Here is a 21859-nt window from a genome sequence, read left to right on the forward strand (position 1 = left end):
AACTGGTATAAATAATATTTACTCCATGTGTTGTACAGGGGAGAGCACAGGCCAGCACTTAAGGATACGTCTACATTGCAAAGAAAAATCCATGACACCGTGTCTCAGAGCCTGGGCCCAATTGACTTGGGCTTGCGGGGCTAAAAGATAGCAGTGTAAACACTGCTGGTTGGGCTGGAGCCAGGACTATGAGACCCTCCCACCTCACCAGGTTTCAGAGCCCGGGCTCCAGCCTGAGTGGGAAAATCTACTCAGCTATTTTTAGCCCCGCACCCCAAGCCCAAGTCATAGAACATAGAACATCAGGGTTGGAAGGGACCTCGGGAGGTCATCTAGTCCAACCCCCTGCTCAAAGCAGGGCCAACCCCCAACTAAACCATCCCAGCCAGGGCTTTGTCAAGCCTGACTTTAGTCCACACAGACACACACGGGCAGGTTTTGTAGCGAAGAGAATGATTCACGAGCAGGCCCAAGACACCGGGCAGGGGCAGCGCCCAGGTTCTAAGGGCAACAGTGGAATCTTAGGGACCAGATCAACATCACCTTCTTCTTCCTCCTCCTCCTCTTCCTCCCTCCCTGCCCCTCAGAGCAGAGGCACCCCCAATACGGGCAGGGCCGCCCCCAGCTGCGCTCCCGCGCCTACCTGTGCGCGGCAGCGAATGCGGAGCCAGTCCCGCACCGAGCCGCCCCCGGGGGGCAGCGGCACGAGCTGCACTCGAGAAGCGCCCGGGTCCCGCACCAGCAGCGCCATCTTCCCCCGCTCAGCAGAAGTCAATTGACCCAGTCTCAGACTCTGTGTTGCAGGTTTTTCTTTGCAGTATAGACATATCCTTAGTTAGTACTGCAGAACAGACACTAAACAAGGCTCACTCTATACTTGCACAGAGAGCTTGCAAAAGACTATTTCCTAAATCACAAGTAATTTCAGGGAAAGGTAGTAAAGTGAGAAGGAGAAGTTGAGCCACAGGCACAGTTTGCTATTCAGGGAGAAACTTAAAAAGAAATAATTCATACTACTACCCACTGCTGACAAAGAGAGCAAAGGAGAAACTCATTACAATGTTGTGGATAGAGACCAGGCTTTTAAGAGTAAGGGATAAAACATTTGTTATAAATAACTTTTTTAAGCTTTCAAATCCCATCAATATTACCTCAACAAAATTTTTGCTATATCCAGAAAAGCATGAAAGAATAAAGATAAAAAATAAACGAATGCTGGAGGAGATGTTAAAAAAAATCCCACAATTTCTGAAATAGATATGTGCAAATTCTTACATAAAGTACACCAAAGATTTTTTATATAGATCCAGTGTTTTGACTACTAGGCACTGCAATATCAAAGCTTTGTTTGTTTAATCAATATAAGCTTTTTAAAACATAAGTTACAAATGTCTAGACCACATTTTAAATACATATAAGGACCTCCACTTCTATTCACAATTGAATGTACCACCACACCTCCAATTTGAGATCACAAAACGCTATGACAATCACAAGTACAACAATTGCTTGCATGAAAAAATTCCAAACCCCAAATCCCTTCACCTATGAGTGACTGACTGAATACGTTGCATTCCTAAAGAATGGAGAAAAGAATCTGCACATTCTGCAAAGACTTATTTATATTACAGTAGCACCTACAGCCTCAGTCAAGACTGATGTTTCACTGTTGTAGACACTGTACAAACACATACGCCTGGTCTACACCTAAAAACTTAGGTTGACCTAGCGACGTCGCTTAGGGGTGTGAAAAATTTTCACATCTCCCGCCTCTGACAGGCGGAAGAATTCTACCGTCCATCTAACTACTACCTCTCAAGGGGCTGGATTTACTACAGTGATGAAAAAACCCCTTCCATGGCTGTAATAACTGTCTACACCAAAGTGCTGCAGCTGTGCCTCTGCAGTGTTTGTAGTGTAGACAGACCCATAGTAAGAGAGAATTCCTGACCTGAAGAGCTCACAGCCAAAATAAGCAAGAAATATAAAGGTTGGGAGGGGCATGAGAGACAGAAAGAGAGAGAGAGAGAGAGAGAGAGAGAGAGAATGTGACTTGCATGAGTCCACAAAGCTCGTCTGTGGCAAATAGAACCAAAGCAGACCAATCACAAATTATAACTGTTCCTATACAAGTAGGGGGACTGAATAATGAAATGGAACAGTCCATAATGAAGTGCAGAGTCAAAATCTTAGAACGCTCATCTACATCTTCTAATATCCCCAAGTCAGTGCCTTAAGAAGAAAGGCTATGGGATAAGAGAGGGTAAACCCACTAACAGATTTTTAGAGCTTCTGCATTCCCTCTCTCTTTCTCTCATGCATACCTAGTGGTCAAGCTGTACTGTTATTTGCTTGTTTTAGGGGCGACAATGACTCTCTTGCTGCGTAAATATCGTGGCCTTTGTTAAATAAACTATATGCTCCATAATGTATAGTTGGACACATTTTGAAATCTAACAAATAAGCAGCAAGACAAAAAAAAAAACAAAACCAGCATCAAAAAGACAATTATGATTAAGTGAGCAACAGTCCCAGTATCAGCTACTGCCCTATTTACTATAAAAGATACTTTGACGTATTGGTAACATTAAAAGGGCTCTTTTAAAATCAATTTCTCGTTCTTGAATGCCAAGTGATAGTGTTTCCAGATCTGGTACAGACAGTAGGGGATGCTGGGGCTATTGCTTACTTCAGGCAGAGGATCTTGAATCCTGATGTTAAACAAAAGGGTCAGGTGTTTTCAGCTCTCAAGCAGATGTCAAGGATCTAATTCAATTTCTAACAAAGTTTTCCTGGGTGATATGGAAGTCTGAAGAGACACTGGGCTACAAGAAAGGGTGGGGACATTGAGTCACCTTGTCCCAATAAAATATCATGTAGGGGTGGATCTGCCGCACGTGCTCCCAACTCCCACACCTTTCTGGCTGAAGTGATGGTTACGAGGAATGCATTTTTGAAGAAGGAGGAGAGAACAGCTTCTCATAGGCTCAAAGTGTGGCTTCCTCAATGCACTGAGAAATAGATTAAGGTCCTAAGGTGGAGTTGGCTCTCTAATGTGAGGGAAAAGGTTGGTCACGCCCTTAATGAAACCTGAAGTTGTGGGGTGTGTGTGAATACTGATAACTTGTCAACCGGTACGTAGAAGGCTATAATAGCAGACCAGGTAAACTTAGATGGAGCTAAGAGATAAGCCCAGGGTTTTTAAATTCAACAGATATTCAAGTATATGACTGAGGTGTGACTTTCAAGGCGATAATGCTCATTAGATGTCTCAAGAATGGGAACAATTCCACTTCCGCAAGTAAGTCTCTCTTGTGGAGAGTTTCCTACTATCAACAGCACATTTTGTACTTCGAAAGAACAATCCCTTTCTATGCCCAAGAGACATCAAGGAGCCAGGCCTTGAGATGTAGCAAGGAGAGGTTGAGATGAGTTATTGTGCTGAATTCTTGGGTCAGTAGATCTGCTGTCAGGGGAAGTGAAGAGGTGGCCGCAGAGTCAGGTGAATCAGGTCTGGGAACCACACCTGCCTCAGTCTTGCCAGTGCTGCGAGGATGATAACCACTTTCTCTTGCTTCAGTTTGCTCAGGACCTTGAGGAACAACAATGTAGGGGGATAGGCATATAGCAGAATTCGAGGCCAAGAAGTGAAAAAGGTGCCTCCTAAAGAATCCAGATCTTGACCTCATCATGAGCAGAATCATCGGCATTTCCCATTAGATGGAGTCGCAAAGAGGTTTATATCTCCAGGAAGCCCCAGGTAAAAAAAATCTTCTGTAGAATAGGATCACTCAGCTCCCATTCATGGTGCTGGCAGAAATGTCTGCTCAGCATGTCTGCTATGGTGTTTTGCAGACCTGGTAGATATGCTACTGAGATGTCAATTTGGTGTGTTATGCACCAGTTACACAGTTTTATTGCCTCTGTGTGCAAGGATTGGGATCTTGCTCCTCCTTGATGTTTTATATAATACATGGTCACACTTGTCTGCCATAACTCTAAATGATTCTTGATCTTAGGCAGAAAGTGGTTACACATGTACCAGACTACTTTGAGAACTACTGCACTAGAACTAACTCCTGTTCTGACCACTAGGCCAGACCTCCTACGTTCCGGTCCCTAACTTGATGCATCCTGCAGAGTCTGGTCTTGTGGTTTTTCCTTTCCTGACATTTGGTTTTAGATGATGCAGTACTTTTTTATTTTCCTCAGACCTACAAAATGTTGCACGGGCTTCTGTACAGAAAAGATTATATTCCAAGAAAGTGAACTGTAGCAAGACTGGACCCTCATAACTCTGCAGACAGCAGTACACTGTGTGCGCATACAACCATAAGCGGATATATTATTTCTGCTGCAGTACAAAAACCATTACCAAATTTTTACAGTCTGTGCTGAAACCAACTCACTCGATTCTCTCAGTGATGCTGGTGGAATTTATATGCCTATATCAAGAGGAGATTAAACGAATTTTAAGTGTGCAAGAATTCCAGATATCTCAAGAACAGTGGCATTTAAGCTTTGATTAGTACTTCTAGGATAAAAGAAGGAAAGCAGAAGTAGTTGAATACCTATCTATTCAAATTACCACAAGGAGTCTTAACTGCTTCTTAGGTGCCTTATCACTAAATTTGTCAATTTCTTTGCCTTTAAAAGAGATTACAGAAAATGATAAAAACCATAGCAAAGAAAGTTATGTTCCCGAATATATCAAAGAGTATATTAAACAGGTGGTATGTTGGGAGCGGGGGGAAGCTTGCTACAAAGGAATCTATTCATATAGCCAGAAGAGAGGTTCGAAATGTAATACTATGAAAATTTTCTAGTAATTAAATCAAGTATGAAGCTTAACTATCAATGTAATAAGCATTAATATATTCTGCTTACATTCATGTTTAGAAATAGTTCTGCAGACCAAAGATCTAGAGTAAGACAATTTTAACATTTGAAATATATTAATCTCAAACTTTATAAATAAAAATCCTGTATTGTGAACTGATTAAGACATGTTTTCAAAGTGCTCTAGTGATGCAAAACTCTACAAGCACTAATTATAACATTATAGCCACTGCTTTTGAAATTTCTAGATAGGACTCACTTATTTCTCCACATAATCAGTTTAAGAATAGAATTCTTACCACACACTGATCCAAAACCTTGCAATACACTTTACCAACACCCTCTGGATTAAGTACGTATTACTCCCATTTTACAAATGAGGGAACTGAAGCACACAGAAGCAGAGCCAAAAATAGAATCCACCTTCTTGACTTCCAGCCCCATCCCATAACCAAAAGGTCATACTTCTCCTCCCCAGCACATGTAACATATACGGACAATTGCTTTCTTATGTGATCACTTATTCGTTAAGCAGAAAGCTAGTATAAAATAGTGAATTCCAAGTTTCCAAATTGTTCTGTGATAGAAATACCAGCATTTCTTAGCTGAAGACATTCTTGCAAAGTAAAATGCATAGCAAAAGTATATCAAAATTTAAACTGCTCCAAAAAGCTATACTGTGTACAAACTCTCAACCCTCAGCCTGATGGATTGTGCCACTGTACTAGGATCTAGCAATTCTGGTTAATACAATTTCTGAAGAGACACAACAGGAATCACAGTAAAGCCTTCAAGAGCAGTAAGCCATAAATCCCATGAACATCATAGAATCAGCCCAGTAAACCATTTACTCCAAGCATATGCCAATCTCAGATATGCAAAATATGTAAAGGATATGTTCTTAAAATCTGCCCTCAGCATAGATGGGAAGAAATACACCAACTGAATAAGAGGTTGTGACACAGAGGCACACTGGTGGTTCACTACTCTCTGCCAGCTACTCTTGTCAGGCCTGACATACTCACTATACCTAACACACTGTGTCATGATATTTATTTAAGAGGTGACGTGCAATACGCCAATTTGAAATCTAACAACACTGGTCATTAATATCACATGAAATGTTTGTAACAACAATGTAGTGAAAGTATGGATACACCGATATTATTACTAGGAGACAAAGCAGAATTTTCCCTATAAAGGGGAAATAAAATATAGTGACAGATGCCCTGCCAAGAAAAGAGGGTTCTGACCTGCTGCCTCTGGGTCAGCCAGTGGCTAATCTACCTGCAGTTTGGTAAGGGGGAGGTGTGACCCTAAGAGCACCTATGCCAGATGGTAAGAGACTCCCTGGTATGTAGCAAGAAAGAAAAAGATTGGTAGGAAATCTACGATGAACCAAGGCTGTAGCTTGGTAAGTCTTAGCCACTAGGAAGTGTATTTTACTTTTATTGGCTTGTAACCATTGTGTCTTTATCCCTTATACTTGAATTCACTTAAAATCTCTCTTTTCAATTAAATAAACTTGTTTTACTTTTATTCTAAATCAATCCACTACTGTGTTTGACTTGCAGTGATTACTAACTCCAGTAAAGAAACAAGCTGCCGCACTTTTGTCTCTTTAAAGGACCAATGCCCCTTACTGCTCCTGTGAATGTTCCAGGAGAAGGCTTGACATTTCAGGACAGATGGTTCTGGGGAAATCTGGGACTGAGGGATCACACTGCAAGCGGTAAGGAAGGCTGGTAGAGACCAGGTCGGGGCTGTTGTGCTGTAGGCAGGCTGCTGGGGTCAGAGTGCTGAACCAGGGATGCACAGCACACAGATGGTTAGGGAACTGCATGCTCGTCTGCTGGTTGTTGGTGTTGGCCTGGACTCTCTGAAAATCATTACTCAAGTGAATTTCTTGGTTATAAGATTGTGTTCATTGTTACTTGCAAATACTAACAGAATTTCTATGTTTCATTCTTCTTAGATCAATAGTATTGTATATGGAAATGTTACTGTAATGCTGATATTACATTTGATGCATATGTACACATATGCAATATTTGATGTTTCAAATTTTGAAAATACATACAATTTTAAAATTGTAACATAATACTCTTGCTGTACTCCATTGCTCCTAACAAGTCTTTCAGCTACTGTAACACAATACATAGCAGGATGTACTTTCAATTTATAATCAGAGTTCGGGGAGTGCTCTAGTTTTTCAAAATATGTCAAGTAATTTTAATCATATCTCCTCCAAAATCTCTGATTCATATTATGCTGTATATAGAAGCATGATTAACTGCTCAGCTAAAAGCATGAACCATGTTTCCCTTGTGAAAGCACTGTAAGTTTAATCACTCACTTTGAAATATGCCATAGGAGAAATAAGAAAAAATAATTAAAATGTACACATACAATCTAATATTCAAAACATCCTTAGTATCCTTCACAGTATCTAAAAAGAATACACAAATATCAATCAAAATGTAATCTAATTTTTCTACCTACACTTCCTTTGTTAACAATCCTACTGTCTCTCAGCACCGATTTAAAATACATACAAATATTAATAAAAGAAAAATCTATGTGGGCGGTTTTAATCTATTTTAATATGAAAATACTGATTTGGCTTTTTTATTATTTATATATTTGGATTCAAATTACTAAGCGGGGGGGAGGGGGGGGAGGAGGAGAATCCAGACCCTCATCCTGCACCCACTACAGAGTATAGCATTTACTGCAGTAAGTAGTCTCACTGAAGTTGGCGATAAGCAATATGCTTCGTAATAGAAGTTTGCAGAATAAATTCCAAAAAATATGTTCTCTAATATTTTCCATATGAGGTAGCTAGATTATGATTTAAAATGAAGTTCTTCAGGCTGCTGATCTATAATTTAGACTAGAGCCTTTCAGAGTTGTTGTTTTTTTAAATGTGACTGAAATCTGAATAAAGGTAACTGGTAATAAAAAAAACATTTAACAGTATCATCCACACTATAGATCAAGTCAGACTGTTGGTGGGACAGGCCAAGATTTCAGGATTACTTTCATAAGAAAGAACAAACAATGAACGGGCTGAAAAATCCATTCACAAAGCAAGTGGATAATTTGCCCTGGTGAATGAGAGTATTGTCAACTTACATAGAATTTAAGCTTTCATTTATGGTGACAAAGATAACCTTCCAAATGTGAGCCAAGTAGTAAACTGATCCAGTGTCATCTTTCTGGGCAGCAGAGCTACATTTGGAGAACCATGATAATTTCATACCGCTGCCGCTTAGGAAAGCTCTGAGCACCAGCAGAGACAGATTTTGGAGTATTTACAGTGGAAGAGGATCTGAAAATCAGGGGCTATGGTAGGAGTAGAAAAGGTACTCATATTACAGTGATAAGCATGATGTAAATGCCCAAACAGTAGTAAAGTACCAACCCCTCTTTCTGCAGCCATTGAGATAGAATTTATAAACACACCAGCTAAGCCAGAAGACATTGTGAAAGAAAGTACCACAAGAAAGTTCCAGGAGCAGCATTCTGCTATAAATCCCAACACTGGAATTCAGGTGTTCAGTTTCTCAAAATGGTACTGCCCCTTGCTAATGGGGATCCCACCCTTGTCTTTTGTACCTATTCACTGAAAAAAAAAAACCTTCCTTAACGCAGAGTAAGGTTGCCTGATGCTATCTTGAGTCCTTCCAGAACATCCTTTTTAACAAAACTCAAACTTCTGAAAACTAGGAAATATAAAGTTACACTACACACCAATAAAACCTTAATTTTGCCCTCCTGGAGCTGACAATCATTAGGAATTATCTGCATGCCCGCCAGCTGCGTTCCCTCTATTAATTGTAGCTGTATTGAATAGTGGAGGGATTAGCTGGAGAAAGTTGGCAGCACTGTGATTGTGATATGAAGCAATCTGGGGGGCCTTGAGCACACCAACGTGTGTCAACCTTAACTATAGCAGAGCTGATGCTCTGTTATAATCTCAAGGGTTAATCCATCAAATAGCAAGCATCTGGGAAGTTTTTCAAATCTGAATAGTAGATATGGCTACAGTCACACTTATTGAGGAATTCAGAGTAACAGCCGTGTTAGTCTGTATTCGCAAAAAGAAAAGGAGTACTTGTGGCACCTTAGAGACTAACCAATTTATTTGAGAATGAGCACGAAAGCTCATGCTCAAATAAATTGGTTAGTCTCTAAGGTGCCACAAGTACTCCTTTCCTTTTTATTGAGGAATAGTAATTCTTTCTAGGCACATCCAGCTGTGGCTCCTGCAGGGAGCTAAAACCCATGACAAGTGGTTAATCCCAGATGGGTCAAACCTAAATTAACTAAAACAACCTACTGCAGATCCCAATGTGGATGATTCAAGCATTGACTACAACCTATGGCTACTGCAACAAAAACATACATGATCTGAACAGCAGTCTTGCTATCACTACTCTCTCCCTCCCTCACAGGTAAATAAATGTCTATGAAAAGCACTATTCCACCAACCTACCCCACTGACTCTATTCATATCACAGAAGGCCACAGGTTACTAGATCCTCACCAGATGAGGACAGAGACATGGCCTAGGTGGCCAGGTACAGGTGTAACAGCATTTATAGCTCCAAGAACAGGGTCCTTCGGATTTTCCCAGGCTAACCCTGAAGACCATTAAGAGAGGGTGTCCCAATGACTTCTGTTTTTCTTAGGCAGATATGTGAAGTTTAAAGTATAAAAATTAAGACAGCAGTGAGACCACTGGCGTTTATATTTTACTTAATCCTATGACTAACAAGAAAGAAACTGGACTTTTCTCACACTTATTTCCCCAGCGGAAAAGTTTCAAAGTAAGTGCCATTTTACATTAACTGAACCTCCTGCTTGTTAACTCCAGAACTGATGGCCTTCCACATAAGTCACTGACTGATTTGAATCCAACCTACCTGGCACAGAGCAAAAATGTATTACCATTTGATGGGCTATGTGAAAAAACATTGTAATGTCATCACTTGTTTACTGGGGCTTTGACTGAGACTAACAATTTCCACTGCTGGCACCCTTGTTAGTCTCAGAGAAGCCAAGGACTGAATACACCTTGAAACTCTCATCCCAATACATAAGGTCTGAGGAACATTAGTGGGGAAGCTTGTACAATGGCTAAATGTTGTATATATTCTGTTGGCAGAGGACTTCATTGTTAATACGGATCACTGCAGCAGCTTTTACAAGTACTACATTCACTTTTTTTGAGATTCATTTTTCACTGAAATTACAGACTTTTTATAGGTTTCAGAGTAACAGCTGTGTTAGTCTGTATTCGCAAAAAGAAAAGGATTACTTGTGGCACCTTACAGACTAACAAATGTATTTGAGCATAAGCTTTCGTGAGTTACAGCTCACTTCATCGGATGCATTCAGTGGAAAATACAGAGGGGAGATTTATATACATAGAGAACATGAAACAATGGGTGTTACCATACACACTGTAACCAGAGTGATCACCTAAGGTATTGCAAAAAGAAAAGGAGTACTTGTGGCACCTTAGGGACTAACAAATTAGTCTCCAATGCATCATCAAGGATCTACAACCTAACCTGAAGGACGACCCACCACTCTCACAGATCTTGGGAGACAGGCCAGTCCTTGCTTACAGACAGCCCCCCAACCTGAAGCAAATACTCACTTGCAACCACACACCACACAACAGAACCACTAACCCAGGAACCTATCCTTGCAACAAAGCCCGTTGCCAACTGTGTCCACATATCTATTCCGGGGACACCATCACAGGGCCTAATCACATCAGCCACACTATCAGAGGCTCGTTCACCTGCACATCTACCAATGTGATATATGCCATCATGTGCCAGCAATGCCCCTCTGCCACGTACATTGGTCAAACTGGACAGTCTCTATGTAAAAGAATAAATGGACACAAATCAGACATCAAGAATTATAACATTCAAAAACCAGTCGGAGAACACTTCAGTCTCTCTGGTCACTCGAGTACAGACCTAAAAGTGGCACTACTTCAACAAAAAAAACTTCAGAAACAGACTCCAACGAGAGACTGCTGAATTGGAATTAACTTAGGCTTGAATAGAGACTGGGAGTGGATGGGTCATTACACAAAGTAAAACTATTTCCCCATGTTTATCCCCCCTCCATCCCCACTGTTCCTCAGATGTTCTCGTCAACTTCTGGAAATGGCCCACCTTGACTATCACTACAAAAGGTTCCCCCCCCGCTTCTCTCCTGCTAGTAATAGCTCATCTTAAGTGATCACTCTGGTTACAGTGTGTATGGTAACACCTATTGTTTCATGTTCTCTGCGTATATAAATCTCCCCACTGTGTTTTCCACTGAATGCATCCGATGAAGTGAGCTGTAGCTCACGAAAGCTTATGCTCAAATAAATTTGTTAGTCTCTAAGGTGCCACAAGTCCTCCTAGACTTTTTATAGTACATATATTTACTTTGCATGTGCACAGATATACAAGTTTAAAAGACTGCTTATTTATTGAAACACTGAAATTTGGAAATTAATCTTTAAAGGATACTGCAAGGCAGGAGTGCTGGAACAATTTTCATAGCAGGGGTGCTGATGATGGAAAACATGTATTTGGTATTTGTTATTACTACTTTCAGGGGGTACAGCAGCACCCCCAGCTCCAGCACCACTGCTGCAAGAACGTATTTTCTCCTCATGAGTGTAAACATTTCATAACTTTCCATTTAAAAACCCAACAAAATCTTACAGGACTGGGAATGTCAGGTTTAAACTTTAAATATCCTGTTTATTATCAATTTGTCACAATATTAGTGTTATGTCAACCGTTTTCTTGTTCTTGTTACATTTGTTTTAAAAGAGAATGAGACTTTAAAGCACTACAAATAAACATACAGAAGAAACCAGAGTAACTTCTTTGGAGGTTACTCTCTCTCAGGTAAATGCAGAGATTCCTAGAATTAGGGATATCCATTCATTTATATAATTGTTTTAGATTTAAAGAGCACATACCAAACAAGCTTCCATCCAGAAGTTTAAAAGTATAAATAAAAGTTAATTAATCAAAGCAGCAGCAACATATCTTTCCTAACCCCAATCACATCTCACAACAGATGAGTATTTGGACAGTTTAAATTTGTTTATTATGCATCAAATCAGAAAAGCAATGGCTCAATCTACTGGATGAATATATAGCCATGCATTGAAATATTTTAATATATTCACTGTTGGAACAAATCCAGTACAGTTTACCAGGGAAGGATAAGAGTTATGTATAAAATGCACAGTAGAAGTTTTATGCAAAGTATCAAAAATTTATAGTAGGTAGAGTACTGAACATTTTTACTAGTCACTTAAGATCTCAACTGATCAAAATTCTGCACACCCCAAGGCCAGAAACATTTAAGTCTGCATTCTATACTAATCCAATTTTTAAAAATGAGGTATCTTCATTTTAAGGTCTTCTACTATTTTCAAAAAAAGAAAAGGAGGACTTGTGGCACCTTAGAGACTAACAAATTTGAGCATAAGCTTTCGTGAGCTACAGCTCACTTCATCGGATGCATTCAGTGGAAAATATAGTGGGGAGATTTATATACACAGAGAACATGAAACAATGGGTGCTACCATACACACTGTAACAAGCGTGATCAGGTAAGGTGAGCTATTACCAGCAGGAGAGAAAAAAAATCTTTTGTAGTAATAATCAAGGTGGGCCATTTCCAGCAGTTGACAAGAACGTCTGAGGAACTCCGGGGGGGGGGTGGGGGGGTGGGTAATAAACATGGGGAAATAGTTTTACTTTGTGTAATGACCCATCCACTCCCAGTCTTTATTCAAGCCTAAGTTAATTGTATCCAGTTTGCAAATTAATTCCAATTCAGCAGTCTCTCGTTGGGGGACAATGTATACCTTCAAATCAGTGGCACTGCTATGGGTACCCGCATGGCCCCAAAGTATGCCAACATTTTTATGGCTGACTTAGAACAAGGCTTCCTCAGCTCTCGTCCCCTAATGCCCCTACTCTACTTTCGCTACACTGATGACATCTTCATCATCTGGACCCATGGAAAAGAAGCCCTTGAGGAATTCCACCATGATTTCAACGATTTCCATCCCACCATCAACCTCAGCCTGGACCAGTCCACACAAGAGATCCACTTCCTGGACACTACGGTGCTAATAAGTGATGGTCACATAAACACCTCCCTATACCAGAAACCTACTGACCGCTATGCCTACCTACATGCCTCCAGCTTTCATCCAGACCATACCACACGATCCATTGTCTACAGCCAAGCTCTACGATACAACCGCATTTGCTCCAACCCCTCAGACAGAGACAAACACCTACAAGATCTCTATCAAGCTTTCTTACAACTACAATACCCACCTGCTGAAGTGAAGAAACAGATTGACAGAGCCAGAAGAATACCCAGAAGTTACCTACTACAGGACAGGCCCAACAAAGAAAATAAAAGAATGCCACCAGCCATCACCTTCAGTCCCCAACTAAAACCTCTCCAACGCATCATCAAGGATCTACAACCTATCCTGAAGGACGACCCACCACTCTCACAGATCTTGGGAGACAGGCCAGTCCTTGCTTACAGACAGCCCCCCAACCTGAAGCAAATACTCACCTGCAACCACACACCAGAACCACTAACCCAGGAACCTATCCTTGCAACAAAGCCCGTTGCCAACTGTGTCCACATATCTATTCAGGGGACACCATCATAGGACCTAATCACATCAGCCACACTATCAGAGGCTCGTTCACCTGCACATCTACCAATGTGATATATGCCATCATGTGCCAGCAATGCCCCTCTGTCATGTACATTGGTCAAACTGGACAGTCTCTACGTAAAAGAATAAATGGACACAAATCAGACGTCAAGACTTATAACATTCAAAAACCAGTTGGAGAACACTTCAATCTCTCTGGTCACTCGATTACAAACCTAAAAGTCACAATTCTTCAACAAAAAAACTTCAAAAACAGACTCCAACGAGAGACTGCTGAATTGGAATTAATTTGCAAACTGGATACAATTAACTTAGGCTTGAATAAAGACTGGGAGTGGATGGGTCACTACACAAAGTAAAACTATTTCCCCATGTTTATTCCCACTCCTACCCTGCCCCCCCCCCCCCCCCCCCCCCTGTTGCTCAGACATTCTTGTCAACCGCTGGAAATGGCCACCTTGATTATCAATACAAAAGGGTTTTTTTCCTCTCCTGCTGGTAATAGCTCACCTTACCTGATCACTCTCGTTACAGTGTGTATGGTAACACCCATTGTTTCATGTTGTCTGTGTATATAAATCTCCCCACTGTATTTTCCACTGAATGCATCCGATGAAGTGAGCTGTAGCTCACGAAAGCTTATGCTCAAATAAATTTGTTAGTCTCTAAGGTGCCACAAGTCCTCCTTTTCTTTTTGCGGAAACAAACTAACATGGCTGCTACTCTGAAACCTACTATTTTCAGTGTCACAAAATATTGGCGTCTCAATGCTCCGCAATTCAAGATTACGAATCAACCAAGCAAAGGTATCATAACAGACTGCTATTTTTAAGGTTTCATACTGAAAGCACACATAGCACTCAAACTCTAGCCTTCCCATTTCAGAAGGTTTTTGTTGTTGTTGTTGTTGTTTTAAACCACACCCATACCATGCTAACAGCCCCTTACGCAACTGTAATAAAGACAGGATAGCCTTAAACTTTATTTCCTGCTTTGCTACACTCCTCCCCCACTAATAATTTTAGGGCGGGTTATTTAAAGTTTTAGAGACAAATAAGGCTCCAGTACTAAGGCCCTCCATGTCACGTTTCATTTTGGAGCAAGTTTCTGGTCTAGTTTGTAAAATCGTAAAAATAAGAGTGTATCAAAGAAAAAACAGGAATCCTGTATGGGGGAACAAGCACACTAGAGATCTAAGCATGCCCATGAGACATTCTAGTACAGTAATTAGATGATTTGCTCACTACTGCTTCCACAAGTATATACTGAGGTTTAAATCAATTTCTGAATACATTTTCATTGAAAATCAAAGTGGATTCAGATCACAAGAGAGGAGTCATGGTATTTAGACAGAGATATAAAAATAAACAAACAGGAGATATCACACAAATAGGGAGAGCCTTTTATGGTGGGTGACTTGTGCCAATATCCATTTCATGACAACCAGTCCATGCTCCAAGACCCACCCCCAATGACATCTCACAGAGAGGAAAGAGTCAAACTCAGCAAAATAATAATAAATAATAATAGTAACCTTCCTTTTTTAGATAATGCTGGAGGAAGTTTTCATAAACAGCAAATTTAGCTGCCTGTCACCAGAATCTAGCAGTGATTTTGTCAAGATTGCAGGCTTTTGCACCTGCTGTGGCTTGTGGGTTCTTGGCAACACCTTGGAACGCAGCCAAACCCTCAGTAAAGGGTTTGTGGCCTAAATAAATGCCTTTGACCTAACACAATACATAGATAAAGCTGCTGAACCATCCCCACTTAGATAACACCACTCTGCTTCTCTGACAAAGACCCTGTGTCATTGCAAGCTATACTGCCTGGGAGAGAGGGTGGGGTGACAGAGTGAGGAGAAGAAGAGAGACATACAGCAAAATACACAGCCTACCGAATAGATGCAATCTACACACAGTCACAGGAAACACCACTGGAAAAAAAAATGCCTATTGTGCATCTGTGTATATTTATGTATTATGTACAATTCGCCTTCCACCAGAGCTACCAACATTTGTGGGAGGGGCAGAAACTGTGATGAAGAACCCAGCTGTTCCTCTTGCTTTTTAATAATAATCATTACCACAGCCTAAATACTGCACCTAGATAACCAAGTATCCCAGATGCTTTGCAATAAGACAAATAGATTTAATTACTAACCATACAAAAACAACCATTAAAATCAAGATAAAACCATAAATAAAAATCAATACGTCAAAGCCTGTTCTAGAATACACAGATTTTTTTTTTAACCCTACCCATTTCAAACAAGGAGATTTTGATTCAATCCTTCACCCTCCATCAACATTCCCTCTCCATCCCCATCACCATTAGTTAGGGGCTGATCAATACCCTGAACCACTTAGATCTCTGGATTTAGTACCCCCCCCCACCAAAATCATCTATCACCTACTCGCATCCACCATTCTCCATCCCAACCTCCCCAAACCTCCCCCCTCCCTGTGTCATCCTTGCCCCTCATTATCACCACCCTCCTCACCTGGATGCCCACCACCTCCATCCTCGCCCAGTCCCCCCAAGCCCTCGCTGGGCAGCCTTCTCCTCTCCATCCTCACCCCTCCCCACTCACCCTAACAGCCCCCGCCCTGCCCCACGGAGCAGCCCCCTCCCGGCAGGGGTGTGTGGTGGGGGACGGGGGGGCCTCACCTCCAGCTCGGTGTCCCCGGGCTCGGCCACCCCGACGATCTCGCTGGGCAGCTCGGCCAGGTCGGTGACCCGGATCAGCCCGTCGTGGAGGAAGATGGTCTCCTCCTTCACCGAGAGCCACTGGGCCGAGTCCGCGGCCGCGGCGGCCGCCGGGGACCCCATGGGGCTGGCACCGGGCGACCCTGGGGCAGAAGCGCGGCGGGCCCCGCTACCCCCGCATGGCGGGGGGAGGTGGGGAGGGAGAGGGGTCCCTGGCGCGCTGGCGGGAGGGAGCTGAGCGCCGGGGGTCCCTGAGGGGAAGCGGGGCCGCGAGGGGGGGGTCGCGGGGCTCTCTAGCGGCGGCCGTGCCCGGGGCGCAGCGTCCAGCTCCTGCTCCCCTCCTCACACACACAGGTGACAGCACGACGCCATGTTGCGGGCTGCGGCGAGCCCGGCATGCCCCGCGCCGGGAACAATACACCCCCCCCCCGCGGCTCCCCAGCGCCCCGCCCCCCGCGCCAGGCCCCGCCCCCGGCCCGGCGGCCCCGCCCCCCGAGAGCTCCGCCCCTCAGGCGTGCGGCGGACCCCCTGCTTTGCCCTGTCTTCCTAGAAGACAACCCCCCCCTTATTCCTCCTTGCCCCCCCCCCCCGGCTGCCCCGACAGCTCTGCCCCTGCCGGCCCCTCGCCTGTTCCGCTCCGCTTTCCCCCCCCCCAGCTCCCCGCTTGTTCCGCTCCGCTTCCCTCCCCCGCTGCGCCCCCGGCTCCCCGCGTGTTCCGCTCCGCTTCCCCGCACCCCCCGTTCCTCCCCCGGCTCCCCGCCTGTTCCGCTCCGCTTCCCCGCTCCCCCCCGGCTCCCCGCTTGTTCCGCTCCTCCGCTTCCCCGCCCCCCCGGCTCCCCGTTTGTTCCGCTCCTCCCCTACCCCACTCCGCTTCCCCCCCACCCAGCTCCCCGCTTGTTCCGCTCCGCTTCCCCGCTCCTCCTCTGCCCCACTCCATTCCCCCCCCCGGCTCCCCGCCTGCCCCACTCCGCTCCCCCTCTTCCCCCCCCCAGGTTCCCTGCTTGTCCCACTCGCTTCCTGCCTCACCCACTCCGCCCACCCTAGGATTCCCCGCCTGCCCCCCTCCCTCGACTCCCTGCCTACCCCACTTTGTCCTCTCCCCCCCCATGCCTGGTGCCCCCCCCCCCCAGCTCCCTGACCCCTGCAAATCTGGCTCTGTGGCCCCTCCTAGCCTGAGCTTCCTGCCTCCCCCTTAGTTCTACCTGCCTTTTCTGTGACTCACTTTCCCCTTCTTCCCATAGCCTCCCGGCTCTAGCCCCTCATTACAGGACTCCCAAGGTCTGTCACCTAGGATCCTCGGCGCACACACATGCAGACAGGCCCACATTTATCTGATTTAATTTGATTTTATTCCACACCAAAGGGCACCTTCCAAAGCACTGGCACTTTTGACATACATTTAAAAATAGAAGGATATAGGGCGGTCCAAAGTAAAAATTGACCCAGGGTGAAGCGCTTCTTCCTTTTACCTGACCAAACATCATTTCATCACCGGTCCTATAACCAATACAGCTCCCATCAAATCCCACCCTTAACTGCTTCAACCCTCTCTCAATGCCAGTTCAGAGACCTGTGCGCAGAGATGCACACCAAAAAATGTAGAGGCAGATGTGCAGGTGTCTGCACAGATGTGCACATGTACACCATCACGGGGCCTAATCACATCAGCCACACTATCAGAGGCTCGTTCATCTGCACATCTGCCAATGTGATATGTGTCAGCAATGCCCCTCTGTCATGTACGTTGGCCAAACTGGACAGTCTCTACGTAAAAGAATAAATGGACACAAATCAGACGTCAAGAATTATAACATTCAAAAACCAGTTGGAGAACACTTCAATCTCTCTGGTCACTCAATTACAGACCTAAAAGTCACAATTCTTCAACAAAAAAACTTCAGAAACAGACTCCAATGAGAGACTGCTGAATTGGAATTAATTTGCAAACTGAACACCATTAAATTAGGCTTGAATAAAGACTGGGAGTGGATGTGTCATTACACAAAGTAAAACTATTTCCCCATGTTTATTGCTCCCCGCCCCCACTGTTCCTCACATGTTCTTGTCAACTGCTGGAAATGGCCCACCTTGATTATCACTACAAAAGGTTTTTTTTCTCTCCTGCTGGTAATAGCTCACCTTACCTGATCACTCTTGTTACAGTGTGTATGGTAACATCCATTGTTTCATGTTCTCTGTGTATATAAATCTCCCCACTGTATTTTCCACTGCATGCATCCGATGAAGTGAGCTGTTGCTCACGAAAGCTTATGCTCAAATAGATTTATTAGTCTCTAAGGTGCCACAAGTCCTCCTTTTCTTTTTGTGGATACAGACTAACACGGCTGCTACTCTGAAAACAGCCATGATTGTAAGTATACTATTGCTTGCATCATAATAAATGTTCTGTGGTATTTTATTTTCAAAAATCTTGAAGCCATAGTAATATGAGGCTTATCCACATCTTTGCTGAGAGATGAGGGAGACAGCTGCGATCTGTGTGGGAATTGTAATATATCAGATTAGCATAGTACAAATTAGTGAGGTTCTGCTGTGTATATATAAACCTGAGGAGTGGGCTTCAGAATTACAGGCCTCTCTCCACTTAAATGATCAGCTCTTCTAGCTCAGCACAAAATAAAACCACTCTATACCTATGAGTTCAACCATGAGGCTGGGGGATGGTGTACACCATTACATTACACACACCACCTGGGTTGAACACGGCTTGTCCTTGAGCTCTGTAAAGGGTTTACAGATTCAATCCAACAGTTGGACACTGACCGTGTAAAAGCTTGATAACCACAAATGTACAATATTTCAGATCACACCACTGCCACATATCTGCTCAAGATAGGGGAGTAGAAGAGGCTGCTGCAGGAGTAATGTGTTGATATAGAAAGGGATTTTCTTTTCCTCTGCACTGCACATGCAGAAAGTTGGAACTGGAAGGTTTCGTGGTAGTTGAAAACGAATTGTCATTCAGGGAATCCTTTTTAAAAGGGAAAAGTATGGAATGTTGGAATAAGAAGGTTTTGTGACAATTAGGAATAGTAGTTCATAGATTCGTAGAAGATAGTTGTATGTTTGATCAATGCAAAACAAAGAAAACAGTGACCACAGTGGAATGTATCCATTAGGTCACCTGATCACCACGCTGGAGCACCTCAGACAGTAGGAAGTGGTGGAAGGTTGTGAAGAGTCTATGGCAGTTGGGGGCTGGCAACTGCATCCTGGCTGATTAAACAAGCTGCTCCAACAGCATCTCCCTGGAGAAATAGAGAAGCTGCTGAGGTTAGTTTAATTCACAGTGTTTGGTTACAAAATTGTAACTGGGCCGAGTGTTTTGTAACCAGGTGTGGGAGTTTTACTTTTTTCATTAATTTCTATAAGATAGGAACAAAGGAAGCGATCATAAAAATAAGTATGTGTATATTGCAGTGGAAGTAACATTGGAAGAACTAATGACGACTACCTATCTAGCTTACCTGCAGACGCTTCCACCCATCACGTGAGTATCTGAGCGCTTTCCATAGCAATAGCGAAGTTCCTAGCAGACTTCATGGAGTCTCTGACACGCCTCCCTTCTTGGGATCTAAACTCTGCTTGAGGTATCATTTACACATATACATAATTCTTTTGGTGGGGGTTGGGAATGGGACTAGAAGAGGATGTTTGTATTGTGAGCATCACTTATGGTGGAAGAGCTTTCTGAAAAAGGAAGCGTTTGTAATGTTTCCCAAAACCAGGCCGACTAGATTCACCTTATTTCTTCTGGAAGACTGTTGTGTAGCTGGATCCCCTAGACTGAGAATGCTTTGTCCGCAGCTCTCACAGGTTTAATTCTGTGCCTTGAGATCTGCATTTTGCCAGAGGTGCTCACTGTGTTTTATATATTGAAATTTGTTCTTTAATGTAGCTGGGGCTTGATCCATTAGTTGCCTTGAAAATTAGGCCCAAGGCATTAAATTGTAACCAGAAGCTGACTGGGAGTCATTAGAGGGACTTGCATATGAGCCTGATATCGTCACAGCAACCCAAGCCATGGAGAAGTTGGGCAGCCACATTCTATAACAGCTGATTCCCCTGCACTGTCTTCACAATTGACTGGGGAGAGCAGTCAGGTGCTCACTGCACTTCCAGTCCATAGACTTCACAGCTCCAAGCTTCCAGATCCGCAGCTGCTCAGGCTCCAGATTTCCATCCCTACAGTGGGCCAGTCTCCAGACTGCCTGATGTTGTGAATCTCTGCAAGAGGTAAGTAACCTGACCTGCAGTTTGGTCACTAAAAGGCCACTTAACTGTAAATGGGAGACAGTGCTAGGGTTGCCAACCCTCCAGGATTGTCCTGGAGTCTCCAGGAATTAAAGATTAATCTTTAATTAAAGATTATGTCATATGAGGAGACCTCCAGGAATATGTCCAACCAAAACTGGCAACCCTACACAGTGCAGAAATTTTAGAAATCCCCTTTAGTGAAATTTGACTCAATACTTTGACACATGAACACTAGGGGTTGTTGCCATTCATCATTATATTTAATCTTTGTGGAGAGCTTGGTTTAATAGAATGTGCAAAGAGCTATCTGGTTAACTATCAGTTATTGAATTAATATATAGCAGTAAGTACGGGTAATTTATCCTTTGTTAGTACAGTTCTGCCTAATTGCAAATTAATAAACAATTGTTAGTAAATTTAAGATTATGTTCTTCTTGTGTTCTGATATCCTGGCTGTCTCCCATTCCTAGATAGGGTGGGAAGAGGGATTATTTTACGTAAGTATTATTGTCCGGCTATGCCGTGTGAAGGACAGAAGACACTGGATGTGGTTTCATTAGGCTGTAACTTATTCTTAAATGTCTGGGAGTATTTGGCAGATAAAATTGTACAGTGCAGGTAATTCCACAATCATTTATATATACTTGGGGGGCTGCTTGCAGCCTTCCCCCTTACCCATCCTGGTTCCCAGCCAGTCCACTCCTGGGACCTTGCCGTCCCACCTTGAAGGAGGGTTAAGGGAAATTATAAAGGAGGGAGGGTTGGCTCTCTGCTATACCAGTCATAGGAACCTTGAATCTTGCCATCCCAATCCATTTTATCTGATCACCATATCAATTCCCTACACTGGACATCTGCCCCAAGCTTACATAATGAGTTGTGATATCATAGCCTAACCCTCCCTTTCATTCTTTGACCGCCACTAAGCCCCCAACCCGCTGTGAGGAAAAGGAAAACCAGTAGCTTGTCTTAGTCAATGTGTCAGCGAGGGAAAAATTCCTTACCAGCCCCACCAAGAAAGGAGTGACTAGCATAATGCCTTCAACGGATCATGATGAAACCTGGTATTTCAACTACTTCCATGGGTGGGAGAAATAAAACTTCAAATATTAGGTGGGATTCACCAAAATCCACTAGTAGACTTGTGCAAAAAGTCAAAATGATTTTATTGCTTTAATTGTTTCTGATCTGCGTGGTCTTTATCTTTATTTCCATAAAACAGGGGTTCTCAAACTGGGGGACGGGACCCCGCAGGGGGTTGTGAGCTGTCAGCCTCCACTCCAAACCCCG

The 21859-nt window shown here is 43.3% G+C and overlaps 1 protein-coding gene across 5 annotated transcripts in view; it reads right to left on the minus strand.

The window, feature by feature from the left end:
• Positions 1-16705, minus strand: part of HECTD4 (HECT domain E3 ubiquitin protein ligase 4) — a 124483-nt gene extending 107778 nt beyond the window's left edge. For 2 of the 5 annotated variants that reach the window (XM_043529480.1, XM_043529479.1), the window contains exon 1: positions 16253-16650. In XM_043529480.1, coding sequence (XP_043385415.1) covers positions 16253-16414 — 162 coding nt within the window. In that variant the 5' untranslated portion in view covers positions 16415-16650. Of the gene's footprint in view, positions 1-16252 lie in introns of all 5 variants that reach the window. The other 3 variants (XM_037879155.2, XM_043529482.1, XM_037879157.2) reach the window with 3 other exon arrangements.
• Between the last annotated feature and the right edge of the window lie 5154 nt (positions 16706-21859).

Source organism: Chelonia mydas, chromosome 15 (genome assembly GCF_015237465.2).
Source record: "Chelonia mydas isolate rCheMyd1 chromosome 15, rCheMyd1.pri.v2, whole genome shotgun sequence".
In the NCBI taxonomy this organism is placed as follows: Eukaryota; Metazoa; Chordata; order Testudines; family Cheloniidae; genus Chelonia; species Chelonia mydas.